At 46.9% G+C, this 20,866-nt stretch overlaps 2 protein-coding genes across 2 annotated transcripts in view; one reads left to right on the top strand and one right to left on the bottom strand.

Annotated features, from left to right (window-relative positions):
- LOC130382113 (ryanodine receptor 3-like) overlaps nt 1-20,664 on the top strand; it is a 111,008-nt gene extending 90,344 nt beyond the window's left edge. The window contains exons 77-104 of the mRNA XM_056589722.1: nt 451-502; nt 594-650; nt 786-885; nt 1,070-1,149; nt 1,246-1,322; nt 1,422-1,495; nt 2,674-2,691; nt 3,459-3,539; nt 3,683-3,771; nt 3,888-4,016; nt 4,397-4,501; nt 5,557-5,638; nt 5,852-7,171; nt 7,400-7,454; nt 7,765-7,939; nt 8,067-8,153; nt 13,552-13,749; nt 13,985-14,115; nt 14,514-14,556; nt 14,771-14,898; nt 15,067-15,127; nt 15,278-15,424; nt 16,119-16,253; nt 17,268-17,424; nt 18,234-18,298; nt 18,484-18,584; nt 19,709-19,760; nt 19,903-20,664. Coding sequence (XP_056445697.1) covers nt 451-502; nt 594-650; nt 786-885; nt 1,070-1,149; nt 1,246-1,322; nt 1,422-1,495; nt 2,674-2,691; nt 3,459-3,539; nt 3,683-3,771; nt 3,888-4,016; nt 4,397-4,501; nt 5,557-5,638; nt 5,852-7,171; nt 7,400-7,454; nt 7,765-7,939; nt 8,067-8,153; nt 13,552-13,749; nt 13,985-14,115; nt 14,514-14,556; nt 14,771-14,898; nt 15,067-15,127; nt 15,278-15,424; nt 16,119-16,253; nt 17,268-17,424; nt 18,234-18,298; nt 18,484-18,584; nt 19,709-19,760; nt 19,903-19,998 — 3,895 coding nt within the window. The 3' untranslated portion in view covers nt 19,999-20,664. The remainder of the gene's footprint in view (nt 1-450; nt 503-593; nt 651-785; nt 886-1,069; nt 1,150-1,245; nt 1,323-1,421; nt 1,496-2,673; nt 2,692-3,458; nt 3,540-3,682; nt 3,772-3,887; nt 4,017-4,396; nt 4,502-5,556; nt 5,639-5,851; nt 7,172-7,399; nt 7,455-7,764; nt 7,940-8,066; nt 8,154-13,551; nt 13,750-13,984; nt 14,116-14,513; nt 14,557-14,770; nt 14,899-15,066; nt 15,128-15,277; nt 15,425-16,118; nt 16,254-17,267; nt 17,425-18,233; nt 18,299-18,483; nt 18,585-19,708; nt 19,761-19,902) is intronic.
- LOC130383258 (zinc finger MYM-type protein 1-like) lies at nt 7,275-12,945 on the bottom strand. Its single transcript, XM_056591376.1, has 3 exons — nt 10,917-12,945; nt 10,505-10,619; nt 7,275-10,329 (listed from the first exon to the last, which is right to left on the bottom strand). The coding sequence occupies exons 1-3, from the start codon at nt 12,461-12,463 to the stop codon at nt 9,802-9,804; spliced, it is 2,190 nt and encodes a 729-aa protein (XP_056447351.1). The 5' UTR covers nt 12,464-12,945; the 3' UTR covers nt 7,275-9,801.
- Nucleotides 20,665-20,866: the final 202 nt, after the last annotated feature.

Here is a 20,866-nt window from a genome sequence, read left to right as displayed (position 1 = left end):
TGTCTGTCTCTCTCTCTGTCTCTGTCTGTCGCTCTCTCTGTCGCTCTCTCTCTGTCGCTCTCTCTCTCTCTGTCTCTCTCTCTCTCTGTCGCTCTCTCTCTCTCTCTCTCTCTCTCTCTCTCTGTCTCTGTCTCTCTCTGTCTGTCTGTCGCTCTCTCTGTCGCTCTCTCTCTCTCTCTCTCTCTCTCTCTCTCTCTCTCTGTCTCTGTCTCTCTCTCTCTGTCGCTCTCTCTCTCTCTCTTTATCTCCCTCTTTCAGCCTCCCTCTATCCATCGCTCAGAAACACACCTGGCTACCATGACAACAACGCTCCATCACGCTGGATGTTTGTGGTCTTCCACTAGATCATTTCCATTTGTGGTAACATGAGATTGCAGTTACTACTTTGTCACTTTCAAACAGGTGAAAGTATTTTTTTTAATTGTATGAAATGATTGGATCACTTCCCAGTTGGTTGGAGGAGGACCCACTCTACATTGCCTATGCAGACATGATGGCCAAGGTAAGGTGCAGTGACTACTGCGTTGGTGTTCCTGTGCTGTTCCTCACATCCCTCCTCACACCGCGTCTGACCCATTCAACGTTTCTTCCAGAGCTGCGCCGAAGACGAAGAGGAGCACTACGAGGAGGAGAGGGAGAAAACCTTTGAGGTACTCCAGTGCCTGCCCCCCGGGTTCCAGCCTCCTCCCCCACCATGTGGACGGGCTCTGAGCGGGCAGCAAGCCCGACCGTCGTCCTGACCTTTGACCTGATTCAGCGGGCCTGCGTGTTGTTTTCTATCCCAGGAAAAGGAGATGGAGAAACAGAAGACCCTCTACCAGCAGGCCCGGCTGCACGACCGCGGCGCTGCAGAGATGGTGCTCCAGATGATCAGCGCCAGCAAAGGTCAGGCGCCTTACCGTCCCCCGCCCTGTAGATCAGTGGTTCTCAAACGGTTTCTACCAGTGTACCCACTCTAAGATATATTCACATGCGAGTACACCCCTTCACCTGCACAAAACATTTTTGTTGGAAAAAATAATTAAATGAACATCAATGATGATTTATTTGGTTTTATTTCTATTTTCAGGTCGGCTCGGTCCCATGGTGACCTTTACGCTCAAACTCGGCATCTCCATTCTCAACGGGGGGAACATAGTCGTGCAGCAGGTATGTTGCAATGATCCACCGGGAACGGGGTGTGGACGCTCGCCGTGTTGGCTGTGCACCGTTAACTGTTGACGGTGCGTTTTTAAACCAATGCAGAAAATGCTGGACTACCTGAAAGAGAAAAGGGACGTTGGGTTCTTCAAGAGTTTGTCGGGACTCATGATGTCGTGCAGGTAAAAGTCCTGCTGAGGACCTTCTGAGACATTCATTCATGTGAGATGTCGGGATGGATCAGCGAAACATGGATCAATGTGTTGGTTGTGTTTCTGCAGTGTCCTGGACCTGAATGCTTTTGAGAGGCAAAACAAAGCAGAAGGTCTGGGCATGGTTACTGAGGAGGGATCAAGTAAGTGAGGAGACCGAAATAACATCATGAGAACCGCATCACTGACACAGCTTTTAATGTTGTTGTTTTTCTACCAAATTAACATGATTTTTTATATTAGAATGGAAGGTTTCCCCGTCACGTACCGTATGAAGAGACATTATAACGAACACAGACAGGACACACACAGACATTTATAGCCTGCAACTGTGAACAAAAATCAAATTTATGTTTGGACAGCATATGGACCGGCTAATATAACACTTTACCCTAATGTTTAATAATTATGAACAAACCATTTTAATTCAGAATGAATTCCTGATGCATAAAGAGACATCAGTGCCACACTAAGCTCTTTCAGTCCTTGATATGAAACAGATGTGGAATCTCTTATATGAAGAATACATATTTTACATGTTTATTTGGAGCTGGCTGGTAGATTGGCCCCTTAAGAGACCGAAAAACACATGGCTCTGCATTAGCGTCACAATATCTCTACTTTCCCTTTTTTTTCTACTTTCCAATTTATTTATTGAATGATTTCTTCTGGACAAGCTCATCTCCGCGTGGCACATGGCCCTGTGTCTGTCACGTGATACGTCATTTCACATCCGTGTACGTTTATCATACAGGAAAACCTGTGCTACTGTATGTCCTGTCTAGTCACTGTCTGTCCCCCTGTCCCCTCAAAATATCAACATGAAAATGTGAACCTCCAGCCCGTCCTCCCACTCGCATTGAAGTGGTGAAGATGTGGTTAAGAGTGCGTTACAAGAACTCTGGCACATAGTGTCTATGGCAGACAGTCTATATCCTCTGATGGGCTGCATACAGTATAAAGATGGTTTTTACTCATGCATATTCCAACTCATTTCCACTTCATCAGCCCAGGCATAAGTGATGGTAACTGTTAGGCTGTACCATTAAATGGTACCCTGAAACACTAGCATCGCGCCACAGAGTGAACCTGTTCAGTACTTGTTTCTGTTAAGGAACGGTGGTGGCATGCAAATGTGACCCAACGTGATGTGGATAATGTAGAGTTACTGCTATTGATCTATACCTTTCTCTCCTGTTACTAATTCCTCAGATTGAAACCCAATGTCTTCTCCTTTGCTTATGTCTGCTTTTTTGTATGTTTGTTTGTATGTATGTTTGTTTGTGTTCTTCTGGTCATGTTTTTAACTCATCGGTCGCAGTCAACGTGAGTGAGCGGGGTAAATACATGGTTTAGATTTTACTTGTTTCCTTTAAATAAAAAAAACACCAACCCGGTGGCTATTTGCACAGCAGCCTCCTGCCCCCTAGATTCCTCCTCCTCCTCCGCCATCTCCTCCTCTTAATCCTCCTCCTTCTCCTCCTCCTCCTCGCTTTCCTCCCCCCAACTCCTCCCTCATTATGAATGCCCATAACTCCACTCGTGCTCTGAACTGAAAAAGCACATGCATGCACCTACGTCACCCGGCATTTGAATCAGTAGTATCATCAATCAGCTATCCACCGCCCCCCCGCTCCCCCTAAACACACCTATACGGTCTCTACCCCTGCAATAGAAGTAACTGCTTGTGTTCTTTGTAGAAACCCCTCCTGTACAGCATATGTCTCTTTATGTGTTGAGTATACTAACACATGCACTTTTTAAAGGAACAAACAGTCCCCAAAGCTTTGTGTGTCAGACATGCCAAAGCTTTGCTCGTGTGAATCAGCAACACAGCCTTTTATTGTAACTTGAATCTGCCATTTATATCGATTTACATTCATATAATTAGTTATAAAGTGACTTTTGAAGGTGTCCTTAGGGACACAACATACGTGTGTACATGCGGAGGTCTTAAGTCTTGCATCTTACGGATGTTACCTGTCTTGAGAAACATGCATCTTAATGGAGGGAATGGAGTGGATCGCTGAGCCAGTGTTGCACATGCACATGAGGTTGATGTGAAGAACGTTGGGCCGAACATCAATCCCTTCTCCCTCGCCCCAGGTTCCAAGGTGTTGCAGAATGATGAGTTCACCAAGGACCTCTTTAGGTTCCTGCAGCTCCTGTGTGAGGGCCACAACAACGGTAGGTGCTTCCTCTGAGTCTGTGGATTACATGTGGGCATGGGCAACTACATCCGGGCAGGTCAGGCAGAGGAGATTCCACCTGTATGCTATCCTACACGGGCTCCATACCGATACCAACATCCGTTTCTTATTTTGTTCTAGATTTCCAGAACTTTCTGAGAACTCAGACGGGGAACACCACCACTGTCAATATTATCATCAGCACCGTGGACTACCTGCTCAGGCTCCAGGTAAAGGAAAGCGCTGTGTTGATTGAAGAGACGCTTCAGCGCGTTTCGCAGCATGACTGAGGAAAAACCAATCCGTCGAGTTTACTGTTGGTGTTTTATTTTTCGGGACGTTTTAGGAATCCATCAGTGACTTCTACTGGTACTACTCCGGGAAAGATGTGATGGATGAGGCCGGTCAGAGGAACTTCTCCAAAGCTTTGGCGGTTGCAAAGCAGATTTTTAACTCTCTGACTGAATACATCCAGGTAACAGCTTGTTGTGTATTCTTGCATATTTATATGCAGCATGTGGCATGGGGCTCAGGAGGTAGAGTGGGTTAGCTGATAACCAGAAGGTTGCTACTTCAATGGTGTCCCTGAGCACGAAAACTCACCCTAACTGCTCCCAATGAGCTGGCGGTCGCCTTGCAGGGTTGACACCACTGTTGGTGTGTGAATGTGTGAGTGAATGTTGCGCTGTGAGTGGCCACTGGTAAGAAAAGCGCTGCATAAATGCAGTCCATTTACGATTTACTTTGACTGTGGATCCGGGGAGCCAGCACCTTCAACACTGCTGTCATTTGAATGAGTCGCTCACACTTGTAAGTCACCAGTTGCATTTAACAATGGCACTCGTTTTGTTCCAGGGTCCGTGCATCGGGAATCAACAGAGCCTGGCTCACAGCAGATTATGGGACGCGGTCGTCGGTTTCCTACATGTCTTTGCAAACATGCAGATGAAGTTATCGCAGGTAAACTGTGCTTTTTTGGATAACAGCCTATAAAGGAAGAGGCAGGCTCAGACTCATGCATACAAGACTGCAGCCACTAGAGGTCAATGAACTGCTACAAAATATGCCCAGTCTCCATGGTTGAACTATATAATCTATGCGCCTGGAGTTGATTTAGAGGATATTTTTTTTTTTTATTCGTGGCCATGAAATAATAACTAGTTAAAAAAAAAGTTTTTAATACTTTTGGTAATACTTTTGAGGGCTCGGAATGATGATGTCATTTCCTTACCCAGCACGGGGTGATATACCTGCTATTGGCAAAAAATCAGTGAGAGATGCTCATTTCTCCATCCTCTGCACTCTTTCTCTGGACCAGTAATACCCAACTATAGTCCTTGCAAACTTATTTATTATTTATTACCGGCAAAAAAATAAGTGGGTAATCTCACGCTGGGCATGAGAGTGACATCAATTTCTAATTTATCTAAAATTATCTTCAACAAATTTGAAAAGAGGAATGCTCTCCCCTCTGGGGCTCTGTGGCGATCATCACTCTTCCATCCATTACCTTTCCCCCTCTGCCTCGCAATGAGGCTGGGAGGTGAGGGTGCAGAAAACATCAACCGCCTTACCTGATTATGGTGCCATTCCGAAAGGTCAGGGATGATAATGTAAAGTAATAGACACCGCAGGTGGGGAGAGGTTTCAGATGGTCTCCATCAAAGGGCCACCCGATGAGATTGATAGCCTGCTGAAAGAAAGACTCTGAGGATATCCTCCATGAGTACGTCTGGCCCTCGCCATCTGCACCTTGACAGTAAAACACCATTAGCCAGCAGCTGATGGATGGATTGGGGGTTAGAGAGCCCTTTGGTTTCTCACTGAATCCCAGCAGGGGGGCCCTGTTCTCAGACAGCAGCCTTGAGCCCTTTCCAAATGCAGCGTATTTAAGCCACCCCCCAGGGAGTGTCGAGGTCTGAGGAGGAGAGGGTGATAACTTAACTTGTCCGAGCGAATATAAAGAGAGATAAAGGCTTAACGTTTACCTCCGCGTTTCTCTTTGTGTTTCTCAGGACTCCAGTCAGATTGAGTTGCTGAAGGAGCTGCTGGACCTCCAGAAGGACATGATAGTGATGATGCTCTCTCTCCTGGAAGGTTCGCTTCCTGCTGACTCTCACATTAATAGTCAACACACACACACCGCTACGGCTAATTATGTTTACTTGACCTTTTTTTTTTTTTTAATGAATCTAATATTGACATATGCAGTCAGGAAGATTGAGCTCCTGCTACATTTGCACGGGCAGAGGTTACCTTGCTGCCGGTGTGTACACAACGTGATAATCCGTTCACCACCTCCCCCCCCAGGTAACGTGGTCAACGGCACCATCGGCAAGCAGATGGTAGACACTCTGGTGGAGTCGTCCAGCAACGTGGAGATGATCCTCAAGTTCTTTGACATGTTCCTCAAGCTGAAGGACCTGACCACGTCGGACAGCTTCAAGGAGTACGACCCCGACAGCAAAGGGGTCATCTCCAAGAAGGACTTCCAGAAGTCCATGGAGAACCAGAAGCAGTACTCCCAGTCGGAGATCGAGTTCCTGCTCTCCTGCGCCGAGGCCGACGAGAACGACATGTTCAACTACGAGGAGTTCGTGCAGCGGTTCCATGAGCCCGCCAAGGACATCGGCTTCAACGTGGCCGTGCTGCTCACCAACCTCTCGGAGCACATGCCCAACGACGGCCGCCTGTCGGCCTTCCGGGACCTGGCCGAGAGTGTGCTCAGCTACTTCGAGCCCTACCTGGGGCGCATCGAGATCATGGGCGGCGCCAAGCGCATCGAGCGTGTGTACTTCGAGATCAGCGAGTCCAGCCGCACGCAGTGGGAGAAGCCGCAGGTGAAGGAGTCCAAGCGGCAGTTCATCTTCGACGTGGTCAACGAGGGCGGCGAGAGTGAGAAGATGGAGCTCTTTGTCAACTTCTGCGAGGACACCATCTTCGAGATGCAGCTGGCGTCGCAGATCTCGGAGCCGGACCCCGTGGAGCGGCCAGAGGAGGACGAGGAAGACCACCAGAGTGTGGCGGAGGAGCAGGACGAGGAGGAAGAGGAGGAGCACACGCTGCTGGAGTCGTCGTCGGCCTTCACCCTGGCCTGTGTCTCGGTCAGCAAGAGCCTGGGCCGCCTGCGCCGGCTGCTGACCGCACGGAGCCTGCGCCAGCGCTACCGGCGCTTCAGGAGGATGAGCGTGAGGGAGATGGTGCGCGGCTTCTTCTCCTTCTTCTGGATGATCATAACCGGCCTCTTCCACTTCCTCTACGGCCTGGTGTGGGGCTTCTTCCACATCCTGTGGACCACCATGTTCGGCGGCGGGCTGGTGGAGGGCGCCAAGAACATCAAGGTGACGGACATCCTGGGGAACATGCCGGACCCCACGCAGTTCGGGATCCACGGCGACGCTCTAGAGACGGAGAAGATGGAGGCCTGCGAGGCGTCGCAGCTGGCCGAGCTGGGCCAGCTGTCGCAGGGCGAGGAGGCGGAGGCCGACCTGATCGCTGAGCTGCTGTACATCCAGCCCAAGAAGGAGGGCAAGCACGGCTCAGAGCCGGGCCTGGGCGACGTGTCTGAGGTGGTGGTCGGCGACGCCCCCTCCATCGCCAGCGCCGTCAAGCAGAAGAAAGCACAGGTCGGTATTCGCGTCTGTATGTAGGGGAATGGACTTCATAGAGTCTGTGGTTGCCTCTAGAAACCAGGAACATGAGCAGATATGGGGCTCATATAACAGCACTCGTATAACAGTCGTCCAACCTTTATGATGCAAACACTTGTTCCACGTTGAGTGTCTTCCAGGTTTTAATTAAATACAGTGTTTCACGACAAGCTGATGAACGGCGCAATATCGTTTGCTTTTAAGGAAGCGGCGAAGAAGAGAGTGACCAACGGCGACTACAAAGGGGACTCTGAGAACTCGGAGTGAGTGCACTTAACAGGACCTTCCTTAATGGGATTACACACATTGATTTGATTTCTCGTATGAACACAGTCATCCTGGCCTCGCGGCTACATAACAGGATTTAGTAAATACTTTGAGTGGGGGGAGTGATTTAAGGCTTTATACAATTATTAAGCCTAAAAGGCTTTTTTCGGGTGCTAGTCTCATTGTAGATAAGTGGAGACTTATTTAGCTTATTGATAATTCCATAGTAAATTAGTAAATGGGTACTGTATAACTGCTAATCTGGCTCTGTGCTAACAAAAACACTACGTGGGTTTGTCTCTCCAGCTGGGAGACCGGAGAGAAGAAGGACCAGGACAAGTCCAAGGAGGACACCCCCAAGGGATCGTCCCCGGAGGAGAAGAGATTCCCCAAGAAAAGACCTGGTCTGAAGAGAGAACCACCAGAGGCCTTCACCGCTAGCTTCCTCGCAGGGCTGGAGATCTACCAGACCAAGATGCTGGTCAGACACCCAGGAATCCTGGCCTTATGTTTCAATTAGAGCAGTACACAAAAATATTATGGATTGATGAATTGATCTTTACATCAATGGCACTTCTGTGTTTGTTCTTTCCACACAATGTTCACAGAATTACCTTGCTAGAAACTTCTACAACCTCCGGTTCCTGGCGCTTTTCGTGGCCTTTGCCATCAATTTCATTCTACTCTTCTACAAAGTAAGCTCCTCGACTTTTCTTATTCCGTCCCATTTTGAGCATACAACTTGAAAGTCCCACTTTAAGTGAATGGTGCAGCTCACTAACTCCCTGTGTGTGGTGAAGGTGCCCTTAGTGGTATTTAGGTATGAATAGTGCAGCTCACTCTCTCCCTGTGTGTGTGTCACCGGTCCCAAGTGGCCAGGACGGTGAAAACAAGTAGATGATGAGACCGGTTTTCTCAAAAGCAGGTATATATTTTTACGAGGACTGAAGCAGCACAGCTTTTGTTTCGTCTTCCGAAATCAGTCTCTTTATTTCATAATTATCACGAGTAACACATCAATAAATAAAATAAAATAAATAAATATAAACTCTTCCCTCGTTAAAGTGCCTGTTAAATTGTCTATTATTCCTTTGTAAGTTCTCTTTGCAAATAAAACATAAAAAGTGCAACAAAAAGTGAGGCTCCCATGTACCGTTTCTCTCCACTCTTAGTTCACCTTAAAATCAATACAGAACTCCTTTTTATCAAAATCCACATTAAAGTTAAAGTGCCTGTTTCAGCTTATTCGCTGGTTGTTTCGAGCTATCTCACAGTGCAATTCTGCTCCTATAATAGAAATAACATACTTTGGCTTTAAACCACAATAAAACCATAAACAGCACCTTACCTTAAACCACTGCCTGAACTACAATGGATGATTTGTCTGCCTAACAGACCAACTAAACATTTTATATCAAACATATCTACACTTTTCTTATACTATATATATTATATTCTTAAAATATCCTATCGTAACGTCATCTACCTCTTAATCACATTAAATATATTCGTAAACATGTACGTCAGGTGTTCAGGGCCAAAGTAAACTTAAGCATACTCTACAAGGCAGTGGCCGCTGGTGGAATTCATTTTAGGTGGGGCTGAATGTTTGCATTCCAAACCCCTGTAGGGGGGTCTGGGGGCAACCTCCCCCAGAAGATTTCTTTGTGATTTTCACAAACAAATGAAGCATTCTGACAAAATAAAAAAACAGAACATTTACTTACAAAGACGAATGGGGCCAGGGAACTAAGATTTAAGTTAATTTATTTGCCTTGTAGAATTCAGCAACATTAAGAGTGCAAATACATCAACAAAAACGGTGAATTACACACACAGAATGTGTGTGTGTGTGTGTGTGTGTGTGTGTGTGTGTGTGTGTGTGTGTGTGTTCACCCATAAATATATCTACATTCTGCATTAGTATGCATTTAGACAAATACAATGAAATATGAATTCCACAAAATTCATGGAAATGTGCAAGCTTTTGTGAGTGGTTGTTCAAGACACACTTAAGGCATGATACAAACAAAGGTTTGCAAAGGACTACATACAGTACAATATGCATGCACACTGAAGGCCTGATGCCACCACAGGTTTGCAGAGAACTATCTACAGTATGTACACTTGAAAGGGGCGGGGAGAGGTTGTGAGGATCTGCAACCAGTGTCCACCTCACGGGAAGGAGGAGAGGTCGGGGGGTTGTGAGGGTCTGCAACCAGTGTCCACCTCACGGGAAGGAGGAGAGGTCGGGGGGTTGTGAGGGTCTGCAACCAGTGTCCACCTCACGGGAAGGAGGGTGTGTGTGTGTGTGTGTCTAGTAAGAGAACACTTGGAAAACTCTTACTTGTATAGGAACTTTGCTCGTCTGTCTTTCTGAGTGGCAAATTTCTCAATAACCCTTTTATTGAAATCTGGAATGTCCCGAGTGAGTTTTTTCTCTATAGATAGCATAGCCAGAGCATTGAAGCGATCTTGTGCCATAGTGTTCTTAAGGAAAGTCTTTATCCTCTTTAAGGTGGAGAAGCATCTCTCTGATTCTGCTGTTGACATTGGTGTGGTGATGAGGATCTTGAGAAGACTAACAGTTTCGCTGAATGTGTCTTGCAGGTTATTTCCCATTAGAACCTGAAATAGAGCCAGTGCTCCACTGCAGCCCTTGAAGTCCTCATGCTCGTAGATCAGGGACAGTTCTGTTTTAAGTCTGGCTTTGTCCAACATGGGATAGGCATCCACCGTGGTTTCCAGTGCTGAATCTGGGAACTTTCTGCTGTGTTGTGGGAACAAGTCACCTTGCAACAGAGTAGCACTGATGAGATGCTTTGTGAAAGAAAACCTCTCCTTGGCATGGCATATAATGGTGTCACAGATCTATGAAATAACAGAAAGCATGTCCCAGTTCAACAATACAATAATACTGTCTGCATTCTCCAGTAGATATACAGTATACATAGTATGTCTAATAATGACAACTCGGAACACAAAAATGTGCAAACAAACACAAATACATATAGGCTAGTGGAATACAGAAATAGAAGTTGCTTACCTCTAATGCCAGGTGCTGTTGTGTTTCTTCTCCCATTGCCCTCCGTTTCGGCGGGGGTGGTCCCTGTATAGGTCCCTCATAGTACTCTTCCTTAACCTGATAAGGAACAGTGTCCCTGATCCAAAACAAGTTTCACAAGTCACTGTCCACCCTGAAATTACTTGAGAAACTACCATGTAGAAACCAACTTGCTGATAAAATAAATCCAGAACTTTATTAAAGTATGTGCTGTTTTTGTGTTGGGCCTAGTGAATGTCATCTAGATTCATCATAAATAAATTCACTAGTCTAACATGGTGAAATGGTGATATCTATGAGAGGTTCTATTGTGCTCAGCCATGTGGATTCATGTTTTTACTGTGAAGGCTACATGTAAGCATGTTTTAAGGAAATATGTAAAATCATAGCTTACCTGATGGCTTGTATGCTTTGAGTGAACTTCTGGGTGATCCCGGCGATGAAGACAGTGTCTATGTTCCTCTTCTGCAGCTGGTTAAACAGCTTGTCTACATGTGGCATGATTTTGTGAAATAATGCCAGGAAAAAACAGAAAGCCTCGTCTTCCAACATTCTCAATAAACCCCCGGCCTCTCTCTTCGATATGGCATCAAAGTCTCCTCTGTCTCGAATGGTTTGGAAGCACTCAACCAGTTCATCTTTGTGGTCGTAAACTGTGTTAACAGCACGACCTTGGAAGTTCCATCGCGTTGGTGAAGCACCTGGGAGTCGACCCACCACTTCATCAAGCACTGCCGTTCGTTTGAATGACTTGTGGAAAAAAGAAGAAAACCCCCCAATGTCTGAAAAAAACTGTCCAACCTTCGTAATATGGGATGTTGCCTGCTGCATGATGAGGTTCAACTGATGCGCATAAGAGTGAACGTAGTAGGCACTCCCGTAGACATCTTGAACTTCACGTTGCACTCCACCTGTAGCACCCCTCATCACTGCGGCACCATCATAGGCCTGGGCAATTAGTTTTCTCTCTTGTCCTGCGGGAAGGATGGTGCTCAGCCTTTCCAAAAGCGCAGCGGCAATCGTCTCAGCAGTCGAATTTGGAAGCGCAATGAACTCAAAGAAGCGTTCTTTGATGTTATTCTTGCCATCTATGTACCTTATCACAAACACAAGCTGGCAATGAGTGCAGACATCGGTTGTCTCGTCTGCCTGAATGGCAATGTAGTCTGCTTGTTTCACCTCTTCCAAAACGCAGTCTCTGAGAACTGACAACATGCAGTCCAACAGTTCATTTTGCACGGTCTTCGAAGTGCCTTTAAAAACGGTGGCGTTTTCCAGGTGCACCTCCAACTCATGGTCAATGGAGGCCATGAGATCAATTAGACCTCGGAAAATGCCTGGATTTTCTGATGCGTCACTCTGATCGTGACCACGCAGAGCAAGTTCAAAGGCACCACAAAATTTCACAGCATCGATGATCTTTGACAAAATATGACGATTCCTGTCTACCTCCTCATTGTGCCTTCTTACAGCAATGCGGTGTCCCTCATCTAGCTGTGCGGCTATGCTAATTCGGCCTAGCATGGCTAGCTTCACACAGTTGTTCATATGCACTCTTGCTCGCTCGTGTTTTTTTATCCGTTCTGACAGATGTTTCATGTCTGTCACCCCTGTCTGTGTCCACGAACTATCACACGTAGTTGTTTTAAAAAGTATACAAGGAAAGCAAAAAATTGCATTGGCATACCCACAACTAGTTAGCCAAGCCTTTCGATCGAACCAACCTCTGGAAAAACTTCTCTTGTAGGCTCTATCCTTTTCTCTTGCTTGTTGGGTTATGTTCACTTCTGGCTTGTCTGGTCCGAGTTCTTTTACTTGCAGTTTTTCTGCAAATGTTCTTCCTTCGAAGGGATTCATAAGTAAAGACTTAACTGAATTTGGGGCTAGCTGAACTCCCAGGGAGACAGTGGTAGCAGTACTCGAAGTCGCCATGTTGCTCATCTCTGAGGTAAATGTGCAGTAACATGCAGTGGACGATGTTATAAAGATATTCTAAAGTAAATGCATTATTCGAATGCAATTAACATAGATTTCTCAAAATGAGAGATTATAAAAATATCTATATCTAAAAAAAGAAAGATAACAGGGAGGCAGGTCGGCGGGAGGACGGCGCCCCAGCGCCTTCTATAGGCGAGCCGCCACTGCTACAATGTGTGTGTTTCCACAATAATATACTAAGCGAACGGGACAACTGCCATCTAACACTAATGCCGTTTGGCGCGGAACAAACAAAGGAGTTTTCAAAAGTTAATAACTCGAAATTACGGACTTCAAACTCAACACAAAGTTAATCGACCTTGTTGTAAAATATTCCGATTCATGAAAATAGTTATTTGCGTGATTTTCAGTGTACAAACCTGAAATCCAGGTATATATTCTTTACAAGGACTACAGCAGCACAGCTTTTGTTTTGTCTTCCGAAATCCGTCTGGCAAGGAAGCGGAAATGCCCCCCAACCATAGGAGTCCGGGCTGCAGCGCCAACACTTTGGTTCCACCCTTCCGTTTCCAAGTAAACCGTAATAATACGTGATAAATAAAATACTCAATGTAAATAAAACAAATTTAAATTAATAACCATCGGTTATACATATCAATTCTCCAAAAAATAATACATATTATAATAGTGGTTTGGTTTTGAGTGTAACACGTGTGGTGAAAGTGACCCTGGTGGTGTTTTAATAATAATAATAATAATAATAATAATAATAATACATTTTATTTGAGGGCGCCTTTCATGGCACTCAAGGACACCTTACAGGGCAGTGTTTAAAAATAAATACAATCAAAAATCATAAAAAACACAAGAACAAGATACATTGAAACATTTGACACAATTCACACAAGTGGGGTGAAATGGGTTAAATGGTTAAGTGTGAACCGTGCAGCTCACTCTCTCCCTGAATGTCTATTTGTGGTGAAGGTTTTGACACGCAACTTTAACGTCCCAGCCTCTCCCATGTGTAACTCTGAAACATTTCAGACCTTTTGCTTGGTTAAAATAAGTAAAACCCTCTTCTCGGTTGTCAGGTGACCGGCGACGACGCGGACGAGCCGGACCCATGGAACGGCGGCGGCAAAGTGGCGGAGGAGGAGGAGGACGAGGGCGTGGTGGAGTACTTTGTGCTGCAGGAGAGCACAGGCTACATGGCACCCACCCTGCGCTTCCTGGCCATCCTGCACACCGTCATCTCCTTCCTCTGCGTGGTGGGCTACTACTACCTGAAGGTACGGGCGTCAGGGACCCCCGCACGGCTGTCCTGGACACACACACACACACATACATACATACAAACATTCATACATGTGTGTGGTGAAGGTGCCCTTAGGAGTGTTTAAGTGTGGACGCTGCAGCTCACGTCCCCTCTGTGTGTGTGTGTGTGTGTGTGTGTGTGTGTGTGTGTGTGTGTGTGTGTGTGTGTGTGTGTGTGTGTGTGTGTGTGTGTGTGTGTGTGTGGTTAAGGTGCCCTTAGTGGTGTTTAAGCGAGAGAAGGAGATTGCCAGGAAGCTGGAGTTTGACGGGCTGTACATCACGGAGCAGCCGTCAGACGACGACATCAAGGGCCAGTGGGACCGCCTGGTGATCAACACGCCGTGAGTCCCAGGGCCCTTCCCCAGCAGCCGCCACACTCCTGAAACACTCTGCTTTAAAATAAGAATGCATGCAATCACTTTTCAAAGTACTCAACGCTTTACAGAGTGAGTACAAAAAAAATGATTTAATATTACAGTAGTAAAAAGGGAAGGAGATTATGTGTTGAAAGCAATCTTAAAACATGGGTTGTGAGGGCCTGTTAAGATGAAGGGAGTGTGTTGGTGCTTTAGGAGGATAAATGTGTTCATAGGTTTGTGTTCATTTGGCAATCCATGTTTATTTTTTTGTTAGATTGATATTGCATTGTTTTGTAAGAGAATGGGTTACGATTTGTTCTGTTCCCAATGGATTTGTAAGTCTGATGGACACATATGCTTTGTACTTTGTCTTTCCGCAGCTCTTTCCCCTACAACTACTGGGACAAATTTGTCAAACGCAAAGTGAGTGTTTTGCGTTTGCCGTCGTTGTGTTGTGTATTTTCTGAGGTCATATTGTCATCTGTTGAAAAAGAAATAAAATAAATTGTGTACAAAAGGGAAAAGTGCATCGGCTCATGAGATCACCACGAGCGTCTAGACGCACGCGCCGTGCACACAGTTCAGGCGGTCGCCGTGGGTTACGGCCCTAACGTGTCCCCGTCACCCCCCCATCCAGGTGATCAAGAAGTACGGCGACCTGTACGGGGCGGAGCGCATCGCCGAGCTGCTGGGGCTGGACAAGAGCGCCCTGGACTTCAACCCCACCGAGGAGACGGTGGCCAGGGAGGCCTCACTGGCGTCCTGGTGAGGGGGGGGGGGGGGGGGGGGGGGGGGGAGGGTGGATGTTGTCAGCAGGGGGTTGGGGCGGGGGGGAGAGGGGGAGGGAGAGAGGGAGGGGAGAGAGGGGGAGAGGGCTGATGTTGTTAGCCCGGAGTCCGTTGTATTCAAACCCCCGTCTGTCTTTTTGAACAGGCTGAGCTCCATCGACACAAAGTACCACATCTGGAAGATGGGCGTGGTGTTCACGGACAACGTGAGTGTGAATATTATTGTTTTGATAAGTTGTTGTTTATTATTGACCCGTTCCGAAGGGAAATAACTGCACACAACTGATTGGACGATGAATGAAGTGGATTCTATTTAGATTTGTTCTATCATTGAAAGATGTTTTGTCCCCCCTCAGTCCTTTCTGTATCTGGTGTGGTACACCACCATGTCCATCCTGGGACACTACAACAACTTTTTCTTCGCTGCTCACTTGTTGGACATCGCCATGGGCTTCAAAACGCTCCGCACCATCCTGTCCTCCGTCACCCATAACGGCAAGCAGGTGAGGGGAGCCGTGTTGGCCGCCAGGGGGCACTGCAGAGTTAAAGTCTTCTAGTTGACTCTGCCTCCTCGACAGCGCCTATCATTCCTCACAAAACACTCAGCACAGCAGTTTACTTTTAAATGTCATATGTTTTTTGCTAATACACAATTAAGTCACCAACAAGCAACAGCCACAAATCAAATCTGTATTACATCCCATATTTCATCAGTTGATGTTTTTCTTAGTTCAGTATGCATTATTTATTTCTAATCTGATTTGAGAGGAGTCTGGCTCTTGTAATTAATACCCGAATAACAAATTACATCCTTCAACCAAATATGCCCACTCAATCAAAAAAGAGGAAGTGGAGACCTAATTAGTAGAAGGAGATATGGGGAGAGAGATATGGATAGAAAGAAGATAGAAAGAAGACTAGGGATAAGAATCTCTCAAAAAGTGGAGCTATAACTAAATACATTAACACAGACTTTAAGGGAGTTGGTAAAACCCACTGATTTGGTGCTGGTGTGTGTGTGTGTGTGTGTGTGTGTGTGTGTGTGTGTGTGTGTGTGTGTGTGTGTGTGTGTGTGCTCGCGTGCATCTGTGTGTGTGTGTGTGTGTCCATTTGTGCATCCACGCGTGTGTGTGTTTGTGTGTGCGTCTGTGCGCACGTGTGTGTGCGTCTGTGTGCGTGCATGTGCCTGCCTGCCAGCTGGTGCTGACGGTGGGCCTGCTGGCGGTGGTGGTGTACCTGTACACCGTGGTGGCCTTCAACTTCTTCAGGAAGTTCTACAACAAGGGCGAGGACGACGAGGAGCCCGACATGAAGTGTGACGACATGATGACGGTGAGGAGCGACACGGCGCAATGCCGCCTCACGTTCACATCCCTCACATCCACACACCCACGGCGCAGTCAACCACGCGCGGCGACGGCCAGCTCGTCTGGAGCAGTTAGCGTGAGGCGTCTCGCTCTTGGCTCACCGCTACATCGGCGGTTTTCCTCTGTGGTGGTTTTGTTTTGTGGCTTGGTTCCCCAGTCAGCCGGCGCTGGAGGCTCAGACACTGAGGACTCTATGAGAAGCGGCAGGCTTCTGTTTTGTGTGTCTGATGTCCTTCTGATCCAGGATGTCAGGTGTTGACGGCGTGTTGTGAGAGCAGACGCCCAGACGCTACTGGGCATTACTCCCAAATGTGTTGTTATCTAGAGTCTATAAGATCTCCACATATACAGATATATGTAAATATATAAATATAGATAGATAGATAGATAGATAGATAGATAGATAGATAGATAGATAGATAGATAGATAGATAGATAGATAGATGTGTGTATCATCTATATATGTATATATATGTATATACGGTAGATACACAACAGAGTATGGAGGCTGTCTATCTTTCAGTGCCTTACAATATTGTTTGGTGCTTTTCTATACCTCAGCGTTTCGGTATCTTTTTAAAGGGGACATATTATACCACCAGGTGTGAGTGTGATTAGCCTTACAAGCCGTTTCGAAAAACTGTCCCATATGACATCACTAGTGGGCGTGTCCACCTAGATCTGTGCTGGATGAATCAGTCTACCAGCCTACCCAGCGGACGGAAGTAAACGTTGTTCATCTAGCACAGATCTAGGTGGACACACCCAATAGTGATGTCATATGGGGCAGATTATCAAAACGGCTTGTAAGGCTAATCCCACTCACACCTCGTGGTATAATATGTCCCCTTTAAGGTTTCTGAAGGGTTTAACTGATGCTATTCTTTCCCGCTCTAGCAAAACCAGGTGGCTCTCTCTCTCTCTGTCCGTGGAAACTGAAACAAACCCTGTCCCCCCCCCCCCCCCCCCTGTCCTCCAGTGCTATCTGTTCCACATGTACGTGGGGGTCCGGGCGGGGGGCGGCATCGGCGACGAGATAGAGGACCCCGCGGGGGACCCCTACGAGCTCTACAGAATCCTCTTCGACATCACCTTCTTCTTCTTCGTCATCGTCATCCTCCTGGCCATCATCCAGGGTAAGGGGGCACTGGTGTGTGTGTGTGTGTGTGTGCGTGTGCTGTGTGTGCGTATTTGTGTGTGATTGTAAAAACATTGTCTTGAGATTTGTCAATTTTATATCTGACGCTTTTATGTCCCATCGTACTCTATGAACGGGGTGGCTGCCTTTTAGAAAATACATGAATAATGTATTCATTTTCTTTCAACAGCCATCCTATTGAAACAAGATAACAAAGTCTGCCGATACCCAAAACAAGCATGCATCAAAACTTTTAATACCGATAATAGTGAATCGTTTCAATCTATGACGGTATTGAAAACTCTCTGGCCACAGCCTGAGGATGAGACAGGATTTAGTATGTGCATGTGTGCACATCAATGTGTTGTGACACACACGCACGCACGCAAACACACGCATGCACACATACACACACTCACACGCAGACACACACACACACACACATACACACGCACACACACACACAGCATGAAGTTAATGTTCAGGTCCCTAGGTTGTCCTTCTGCCTGGGACTATGTATAATAATAATAATAATAATAATAATAATAATAATAATAATAATAATAATATATCAGAAAGATATTGGTTACATAGAGGCACCCAGTAGGTCAAATTAAACACACTATTATTTAAAGTTTGGTACAACAAGCAAACACATCGATCTGGCGTTCACCGGCGAGGTCTGCAGCCCTCAGGAGTTGAGGCGCGAGCGACCGCACTCTTCATGCGGTGATGACATGTGGGGATGATGCGTGATGACGTCGCGCGGTGGTGACACGTGTGTCTGTGTTGTGTTCCCGGCCGCAGGTCTGATCATCGATGCGTTCGGGGAGCTGCGAGACCAACAGGAGCAGGTGAAAGAGGACATGGAGGTGAGACGAGACAAACGCTCGTGTGAGGTCATCGCGTGTCGCCGCCACTGCTGCGCACACACACACACACACACACACACACACACACACACACACACACACACACACACACACACACACACACACACACACACACACACACACACACACACACACATAACCGCTTTCTCCTCTCGGCTCCGCAGACCAAGTGCTTCATCTGCGGCATCGGCAACGACTACTTCGACACGACACCTCACGGGTTCGAGACCCACACCTTACAAGAACACAACCTGGCCAACTACCTGTGAGTGGTCCCCCCAGCTCCCCCACCCCGCGCTATCAGGGCGTCCATCACGCCACGGGTTATTGTTCTCCTCTCCTCCTCATTGGCTCCGTTCTCCAACCGCAGCGTCTTCTTAACGGCGTGTGTGTGTCGCGGTAGCATGAGTGACAGGGTTACTAAGGACCCTCTCCTCCCCCTCCAACAGACAACTCCGTCTTTCCCTTCCTCTTCCTCATCTCATCGTCCCTCTCTCCCAACCCCTCCCAACCCCTCCCTCCCTCCCTCCCTCCCTCCTTCCCTCCCTCTCACCCTCAACCCCCTGCTTCTCCCTTCCTTCCTCCCTCCGTCCTTCCCTCCCTCCCCCTTCTCCCTCCCTCCCCCATTTCTCCTTCCCTTCCTTTCTCCCTCCCCCCTTTCCTCCCCCCCTCAACTCCCTGTTCCTCCCTCCCTCCCCTGTTTCTCCCCCTCTCCCTATCTCCTTCCCCCCCCATGTTTCTCCCTCCCCCCTCAACCCCCTGTTTCTTCCCATCATGTCATTGTCTGGAGAAAATCCCTCTTCTGTTGTCTTCCGTCGGTGGATCGAGAAGAGGGGGGGGGGGGGGGTATGTTGTAAGACTGGGGCCTCATTGTCTCTTTCCATTACTTTTTAATGCCCCCCCTTCATCGGCGACTGAGGTGTTTGGGGTATTGCGCCTTCAGGCAGTAATTGTTCGGAGTTGCCGCTCTTGGAGGGCCTGCCATTGGCCCCCCGCTGGCTTATGGAGAACCACAGGTTCAGATAGAATCCTGTTCCTCATGATTGGTGAAAGCCTTTCAACACCAGGATGTCTAGGTTACAATTAGCTGAGGTTCAGGCCCGGGTTGGGCAGGCTTCTCCAACCACCCAAGTGGCTGAATGAAAGTTTCCAAAGTGTCGTCATATTGTGGCCAAACGTAACTCTATTCTTCTAGCGCTGCTGATTCACTGTGCGTCATTGGCTATATCCTAAACCAATCTATGTGTCTATGTATATATTTAACTATCTATCACAGCAGTCAGTAAGGACATGAGTAAGACAGAAAGCAGGACAGACGGAGGCATGTCATACGACAATGTCTTGCTGTGTGTGTGGTTGCCTTTATCTTACCTGCTTTTGTTCAATCAGGTTTTTCTTGATGTACCTTATCAACAAGGATGAGACGGAACACACAGGACAGGTAAAACACCGCCCCAAGGAATAACTCACCCCTTACTGCGAATCACCACATTGCGTTTGTGTTGGGTACACGCTAACGGCTATATGTGTGTTTTTTTGTATATGTGTGTGTGCGTGTTTATACGTGTGTGTTTAAACGTCAGGAGTCCTACGTGTGGAAGATGTATCAGGAGCGATGTTGGGACTTCTTCCCAGCTGGAGACTGCTTCCGCAAGCAGTACGAAGACCAGCTCGGATAGGGAGGGGACCACAGGGACGCCGGGGCTGCTGGGAGATGTAGTCCCGACGGACACGGTTGTCGCTGGTCCGCCACACAACACGGCGGCGACCCCCCACCGCGGACGCTGCTACTCAAAGGCTACGGATCGGTTTGAGGAGATACACCGCAAGATGGCCGCCTCAGAGTTAGTTTCCGTCAATATCAAACGTACCTCGGCTATCTTGGGGTGCGGTGCCAATCTCTGAACGGGGGAACGAAACCACTGACCTTCCTGGACTTTTCTTTTGGAATTCCTTGGTTTTGACAACGTGTTGCCTTTTACTCCACATGATCCCAAACCATTGCACAATTTTTTTTGTTGGTCTTTTTGAGAAACACTGGGTTGTGTGGGGTTATGGGACAATGTGTGAGTCATAATATGCACAAAGAACCCACTTTTGTTATTTAGAGAATGTTTAAAACAGAGACTTAATGCCAAAAGAGTCACGGAGGGCGTGGTCGACTTGTGGAGCACTTGATTCGACGTGTGAGAACTCTATGTTGTGAACACCCCGTATTGAGACGATTGAGTATTATGATGAACTGACAAAAAACTGATGTTTTGTTTATTTTATAGGATGTTACATGCCTAAAATTATTCATGAAGTGCCTTACAATACTGTATCTACATTACAATAAAGCTATGCAAAACCTCAGTTTTTTTCCTTTATTGTATGTAACTACAGTTGATCTCTTGAAGCAGCACCAATTTGCTGCCCAGGTCTTATATGTGGCTGATGTTCATTTGAAAAGGAGAAAGAACAGAATCTGTTATTATGTATGTATGAATCTATTTATTTATTTATTTATTTAAATTATATTTATTTGCAGACTGCAGCATCTGAACT

The sequence above is a fragment of the Gadus chalcogrammus genome, chromosome 5 (assembly GCF_026213295.1).
Source record: "Gadus chalcogrammus isolate NIFS_2021 chromosome 5, NIFS_Gcha_1.0, whole genome shotgun sequence".
NCBI lineage: Eukaryota > Metazoa > Chordata > Actinopteri > Gadiformes > Gadidae > Gadus > Gadus chalcogrammus.
The sequence above is the reverse complement of the archived record's forward strand: the minus strand, read 5'-3'. Positions and strand labels throughout refer to the sequence as shown.

Bases quoted from the DNA above. Each gene is read 5' to 3' on its own strand.
- LOC130383258 (XM_056591376.1), bottom strand. From the start codon at position 12,463: ATGAGCAACATGGCGACTTCGAGTACTGCTACCACTGTCTCCCTGGGA. The intron at 10,620-10,916 runs GTAAGCTATGAT...GTTTTGGATCAG, and splicing joins CAAAGCATACAAGCCATCAG to GGACACTGTTCCTTATCAGG. The intron at 10,330-10,504 runs GTAAGCAACTTC...GTTATTTCATAG, and splicing joins AACAGCACCTGGCATTAGAG to ATCTGTGACACCATTATATG.